The 6015-nt window shown below is 55.6% G+C and overlaps 3 protein-coding genes across 3 annotated transcripts; 2 read left to right on the top strand and 1 right to left on the bottom strand.

Moving 5' to 3' along the window:
- Positions 1–38: 38 nt before the first annotated feature.
- Positions 39–2077, top strand: LAESUDRAFT_765342 (uncharacterized protein; the record flags this gene model as incomplete). Its single annotated transcript, XM_040913643.1, has 4 exons — positions 39–107; positions 164–1654; positions 1719–1796; positions 1868–2077. 4 exons carry the CDS (start codon positions 39–41, stop codon positions 2075–2077), a joined length of 1848 nt encoding a protein of 615 aa, XP_040757362.1.
- Positions 2078–2276: 199 nt separating this feature from the next.
- On the bottom strand, positions 2277–4093 carry LAESUDRAFT_733038 (uncharacterized protein). The gene is given in 8 exon segments (XM_040910374.1): positions 2277–2537; positions 2590–3216; positions 3281–3572; positions 3626–3632; positions 3645–3707; positions 3825–3899; positions 3946–3947; positions 3960–4093. 8 exon segments carry the CDS (start codon positions 4013–4015, stop codon positions 2463–2465), a joined length of 1197 nt encoding a protein of 398 aa, XP_040757361.1. The 5' UTR covers positions 4016–4093; the 3' UTR covers positions 2277–2462.
- Positions 4087–5658, top strand: LAESUDRAFT_733037 (epoxide hydrolase). The gene is made up of 9 exons (XM_040910373.1): positions 4087–4482; positions 4544–4647; positions 4704–4773; positions 4812–4867; positions 4919–4964; positions 5025–5162; positions 5216–5318; positions 5376–5606; positions 5627–5658. Exons 1-8 carry the CDS (start codon positions 4336–4338, stop codon positions 5600–5602), a joined length of 891 nt encoding a protein of 296 aa, XP_040757360.1. The 5' UTR covers positions 4087–4335; the 3' UTR covers positions 5603–5606; positions 5627–5658.
- Positions 5659–6015: the final 357 nt, after the last annotated feature.

Genomic DNA, 6015 nt, shown 5'->3' with positions numbered 1-6015 from the left:
ATCTAATCTCCACTGCTCAGGAATTCATATATTCACACATGCCGCACGTGACTGTGCTAGCGCGTCCATCACAGGACATTAAAGCAGCATCGCAAGTCAGGACAGAGGTACGTGATGGGTAGGACTGCAAGACAGGTGAACTGATGTAGCCTCCATTACATAGCAACCGACGTCTTTAAACAAGGCGAACGCGACCTCGGCGGTAGTAGCGGTGGCACCCATCGACGAATATCTCCCCTCCATTGCACGTCAATGGGACCTACCCGACGTGTCTGCCGCGATGGCACCTGCAGCTCCACAAGAGTCAGACGTGAGCGGATGGAGTTTTTGCCAAGAGCCAGCAACTTCGAACGCGTCGAACATGATGGCACCTGTGCTTCTACAAGAGCCAGGCCCAAGCAGACGTAGCCCCAGCCAACAGCCAGCACCTTCGCAGTCGTCGAGCACGACGGTACCTGCGCCCCCACAAGAGCCAGCTGCAAACAGACGTAGCCCCAGTCCACAGCCAGCAACTTCGCATGCGTCGAGCGCGACGGCTTCTGCTGCTCCCCAAGAGCCAGATGTAAGCAGACGTAGCCCCAGCCCGCGGCCAGCGACTTCGCATGCGTCGAGCGCGACGGCTTCTACTGCTCCCCAAGAGCCAGGCGCAAGCAGATTTGGCCCTTCGCATGCGACGAGCGCGGAGGTGTCTGCATCTCTACAAGCGCTAGATACGAGCAGACGCAGTCCCAGCCAGCAATCAGCAACTTCGCATGCGTCGAGCACGGCGACAGCTGCGCCTCCACAAGAGCCAGGTGCAAGCAGACGTAGCCCCAGCCCACAACCAGCAGCTTCGCATGCGTTGGTCGTGACGGCACCTGTACCTTCACAAGAACTAGATGCAGGCAGACGTGGCCCCAGCCCACAGCCAGCAACTTCGCATGCGTCGAGCGCGACGGCTTCTGCTGCTCCCCAAGAGCCAGGTGCAAGCAGGTGTAGCCCCAGCCCACAGCCAGCAACCTCGCATGCATCAAGCGCGGTGGTATCTGTGTCTCCACAAGCGCCAGATGTAAGCAGGCGTAGCCCCAGCCAACAACCGGCAACTTCGCACGTGTCGAGCGCGGTGATATCTGCACCTCCACAAGAACCAGATGCGAGCAGACCATCAACGGGCAGCACGACGTCGAGGAACAAAGCTTCCAGAAAAGCAAGCAGGCGCGGCGCAAGCTCACGACAGGCAAGCTCTAGCACGGGTGATGCAACTTCCAGTGTATCTAGCTCGAGAGCAGCCGGTTGTCGCAGAGGTGGATCGAGGCAAGCGAACTCTGTCCGCACAAATCTGAGCACTGCTGCTCCCAGCGCCACAAGTTCGAGCCAAGCGAGCTCTAGCACTGGACACGCAGCAAAAAATATAGCCAGCATGAACGCGGCTGGTCGTAACAGTGCTCAACCAAGGCAGGCGAGCCCTGTTCACGCAGGTCCGAGCACTGCTGCTCCCAACGTCGCGAGTTCGAGCCAAGCGAGTCCCGTTGCCCCAGGTCCCTCCCAAGCCGCTCCGAATCCAACGGCACACAACAATGCAGATGGGAACATTCGGAGACCCAAGCGCAAAAGGACCGTTCCCCTCCATGTCAGGGTTCCTTCGTACATGTTGAGGCCCGGCCACGTGCTTGATGTACGTTGCGTCCATCCAGCTGATTCGATGTACATTTTCTCACAAATGCATCCCGCATATGCAGGCCGAGGACACTCGGGAAATCATCGAGCTGGCAAAAAAAGTCTGTGACATAAAAGATGACCCGTTCGAACGCTTCCGGGTAATGTCCCCCCTTCTGCGATCCTGTTCTCGGCTGCGCATGCTGACGCGCGTCATGTTCGTTTGTTGCAGGGGGACCCCGCTGGCCTACGCAAGTTCCTGAAGGAGGAGAACAGGCGAGAGAGGGAGGAGATCCGGACTGAGGAAAGGGAGCGCAGCAGAAAGCTGCGGAATCTCGAGCGGAGAGTAAACTTTGCGCGGAGGCAGGTCAACGCGATGATTCGCCCCCGCCCGCCCCGTCCCGAAATGGATGGCCCCGTCATTGTTGCTATTAATCCCTAGATAGATTGATGCGCGTGGTAGTTTTGATGTGTGTTGTGTGATGTCTTTGTTGCTTCGGTGCTTGGGATTTGTCGTGTGTGCCGCGTGTATTAGTAGGTAGTTCTTTGTGCCCGTGTGTGATGTGCGAGATTTTGTGTTAGTAGTTTGTACTTAGTAGTAGTACTGGGAGGAACTCGAAGTTCGCGGCTACTAGTGGCTCGCTGACGTTGCTTTTCGCTTGCCTTGTATAACAAGGGGACAATGAACGAACAAAGTGGTCCATGCATACGCCCTTCACAGACAGACCGATGAGCAAAAAGCATTGACCCCGGCTACACAGGAGGACAAGTAATCAAAAAGCGTATAAGTTCCAACCATAATGCAGAGCTACATTCGTATTATACGTTCACAAGGATGCCTTCTTTTGCTGCAGGAGTTGGTTTTGAATGATCAACATTAACGCATAGAACGTCTCAATCCTCTACAGAAGACAATCAGGTACACTCCTACCCATAGAAGCTAAAGATACTCACCGGCATCGGCACGCCCTCCCGGCGGCCCATTCTCACCAGTTCACCGAGAATGACTTCCACCTCCGTCGGGCGGCCATTCTCGACGTCCACGAGCGTGCTCGCGCGATGGTTCGCCTCGGGACGCGCGTGCAGCCGCGACGTGTTCACGAGCGTCTTGTGGACGATGTCCGGGTCGATCCCAGGAGACCCGGACTCGGACGGCGGGAAGAGCACCGTGCCAAGCGCATACACCTCGTTCATCGCGTCGTACAAGAGCGGGATGGCGTATGCGCTGATGGCGGGGGACGCGCTGGGGATGTCGGCGGTGGCGAGAGCCGAGGGCGTCTGCGGCTCTTGGGATGGGCTACTTGGCTCGGGAGGGGGAGGAGCGGTCTGCGAGGCGCCGGGCGCGAGGTGTGGTGGGCGGAAGACTGCGGTGAGCGGAAAGCGCGTGAGGGCGGCTGTGATACCGAGGCAGGCGTTCCAAAAGTTTTTGGAATATCTGACGCGTTGGATTTCGGGGACGACGGTCGTCTCGGTACCGCCCGCTGCGAGGATGTGTGCGAAGTCTTCGAGAATGGCAGTTTCTTCGGGCGTGTTTTCGGTGTTAGTCGTGGTGGGGCGGTACATGCCTAGCGATACGCGATCCTAAGGCGAAGCAAGCGATCAGTATATGAATATTGAGAGCCGTAGGTGGGTCAAAAAAACTAACAAATTCAGAATGTTCGACGGTGTTGCTGTTCAGCATGCCCGTGCCGATCCAAACAGCAGTGCTGATGATCCTGGGCTCTTCGGAGGCATTAAGCTTCTTCAGCGCATGGTACAGATCGACCTCGACATTGAGGCCATTCTGCATCAGAACATATGTCGGCTGCGGATACTTGTCGGCATACTCGGGCTGCAGCAGAGGTTCCAAAAGGGTCGAGGTGCGTATGAGCTCAGGGATCGCCTTTGTCGTGATAACGACATAAGAGTATGGGCGGTCGAGGGCTTGCGCGACAGACGGGAAAACTGTTTCAGTAATTGATCGGTTAATGCGGGGTGACTTCCGACAGAACGGAGGATGGTACACGTACGCCTATCTGGCTTCCAGCCCTGGAGCTCGCCATACTTGCGGCTCTTGATGTATAACCCGTGAGCTTCCAGCCCTGGAGCTCGCCATACTTGCGGCTCTTGATGTATAACCCGTGAGCTTCGCGTTGGTCTCACGTCAGGGCCGCCTCCGAGATCACATTGTACAAGATGACGATACGGACCGTTAACGGCATCGTAATTACTCCTTGCTACGGCAGTGACCCGAGCAACGCCACTTCTCTTCAAAATTAAGGAATCTGTGCTACCACAGGAGGGCTCAGATGACTGGGAAAGCAGATAACGAGTGCTGGTTACATATTGCACCTACCGCGCCGAAACCAACGAGCAGGACGTCTTTAAGGTGAGAAGCCATTTGTATCGATCTGGTTATCCTGCGCGGCCAGGTGCACTGCTGAAGGAAGAAAGGACTTGCGCAATGCGTGTGGCAGTAGTCAACCCGCGATTCTGATCGCATCAACCACTTTGCACCTGTGATCATGCTCGCCGCCAATCTCTCGTGGGCAGACAAGGCAATCCTTTAACTTGCGCGGGCTCCCGGAGATCCTTACTCGCCGTTACTATGATAGCAAGGCTGAAACAAGGTTGAACGGCATCGGCGGAGCGGCCGTCTTAGTATATATGCATGATTCCCCGACCATACTGTACATTGCTGTCTGCTAGCAGCGCACCGACATGGCGATGGATCCCACCTCGTTGAAGCAACTCAAAACGCGCCGCGGCATCAACTACAGCTACTTTGTCTCGACTGGACAGCCTTCTAGTCTAACTTTGCTCCTGCTTCATGGCTTCCCCTCCACTGCGTACGACTGGCATCTTCAGGTTCAATTCTTCGCCAAGGAAGGATACGGTATCATCGCGCCTGATCTGCTTGGCTCTGGAGCCGCTGGATCCATTGCTCTACAAGCAGAGCGAGATGAGTAAGGATATCATTGACATCCTCGATGCCGAGGATGTCGAGAAGGCTATCGCGATCGGACACGACTGGTACGACGTGCCCTGTTAGAATACCGTTGGACTCACGTTTTCTGGAATGGGTGCAGGGGGTGTGCCTTGGTGTCGCGTCTCGCGAATTACTTCCCGGAACGCTTCCTCGCATTCGCGTTCCTGGCTGTCGGATACATGCCCCCCTCCGTCCCTTCGACTACGAGGCTGCATTGGCTGGCACCAAACAAGTCTTAGGATATGAGGCGTACGGATACTGGGAGTACGTAGCGGCAAGTCTTCCGAGGATGCTCACTAATCCAATCGTGTACAGGTTCTTTGTGAGGGATGAAGAAGCAGACCGGATAATCAAAGACCATGTATGTGATTTGATGGTCACAGTTTCAAATCTCGACTGACCGACTCATCTCTCTGCGCAGTGGGAGTCGTTTTTCAGTCTCCTATACCCATCCGACCCTGGCAGCATCTGGCGCACGCACCTATGCCCTCGAGGCGGCATCAAAGCATACCTGTTAAGCGGGGATATTGCTCCATCTCCATCCTACCTGACCGAGACTGCAAGTTCTAATCTCTCTCTATGGTCATTGCACACTGATGACCTTTGAAACAGGACAAGAACGCCATCTCGACCGCCGTCCTTACCAGTGGCCTCAAAGGCGCCTTCAACTGGTACCGGATCATGCTCGACGGTATTGCTGACTCAGACGACAAGCGTACGCTCCACCATTCTTTAAAACGTCACACCGCTTTACATCCGACACGTGCGACAGAGATACCAGAGTCGAGGCGGACCATCACGCAGCCAGTGTTCTTCGGCGCGGCAAAGCGCGACTACGTCTGCGTGCCGGCGCTGGCACTGGCGCGTATGAAAGAGTTTTGTCCGGATTTGACCGTGAAGGAGTTTGATTTAGGGCATTGGGTGCAGCTCGAGGCTCCAGACGAGGTCAATTGCGAGTTGGCGGCTTGGATTCAAGGGGTGACGAAGGCTAAATTGTAGATCGCGAACTGTACAATTGATCGAAATGCATGTGTATCTGTGTTGGGTCTTTCAAAGAGTGCCCACAATAGATGTAATTGAACGTGACTCATCCGCTACTCGGTCCGGGACACTACACATGGCATCCCACCCTATGCACCGTGCAAGAGACGACGGACATCAGAAACAAACCAGGCGGTACTCACAACATCAGTACCTGCACCAGTGCCCAAGTATCACGCTCCATCTTTAGCGCCTCCAACTCTGGTGTCAACGGCTCCTGCGGTGGTTTTTCCGCAACAGACTGGGCAAATCTGGGACGAGAGCAGACGAAGGTTAGACAAACTCGGGTATTCGAGGGACAAGCACGTACTGCTCTCGGCACAGGCGGTGCATGCATGCGACAAAGCCCTGCTCGTGGTTCAATATTTTGT

The sequence above is a fragment of the Laetiporus sulphureus genome (genome assembly GCF_001632365.1).
Source record: "Laetiporus sulphureus 93-53 unplaced genomic scaffold LAESUscaffold_150, whole genome shotgun sequence".
Classification (NCBI taxonomy): domain Eukaryota; kingdom Fungi; phylum Basidiomycota; class Agaricomycetes; order Polyporales; family Laetiporaceae; genus Laetiporus; species Laetiporus sulphureus.
Note: the sequence above shows the minus strand (reverse complement) of the source record. Positions and strands in the feature narration are given on the sequence as shown.

Excerpts from the sequence above, each read along its gene's own strand:
- LAESUDRAFT_733038 (XM_040910374.1), bottom strand. The coding sequence starts at position 4,015 with ATGGCTTCTCACCTTAAAGACGTCCTGCTCGTTGGTTTCGGCGCGGTA. Across the intron at positions 3,217-3,280 it reads CCGTCGAACATTCTGAATTT|GATCGCGTATCGCTAGGCAT; the intron begins GTTAGTTTTTTT and ends GCTTCGCCTTAG. Across the intron at positions 2,538-2,589 it reads GGGAGGGCGTGCCGATGCCG|AGGATTGAGACGTTCTATGC; the intron begins GTGAGTATCTTT and ends TGTCTTCTGTAG.
- LAESUDRAFT_733037 (XM_040910373.1), top strand. The coding sequence starts at position 4,336 with ATGGCGATGGATCCCACCTCGTTGAAGCAACTCAAAACGCGCCGCGGC. Across the intron at positions 4,774-4,811 it reads TCGCATTCGCGTTCCTGGCT|GCTGCATTGGCTGGCACCAA; the intron begins GTCGGATACATG and ends TTCGACTACGAG. Across the intron at positions 4,868-4,918 it reads GAGGCGTACGGATACTGGGA|GTTCTTTGTGAGGGATGAAG; the intron begins GTACGTAGCGGC and ends AATCGTGTACAG.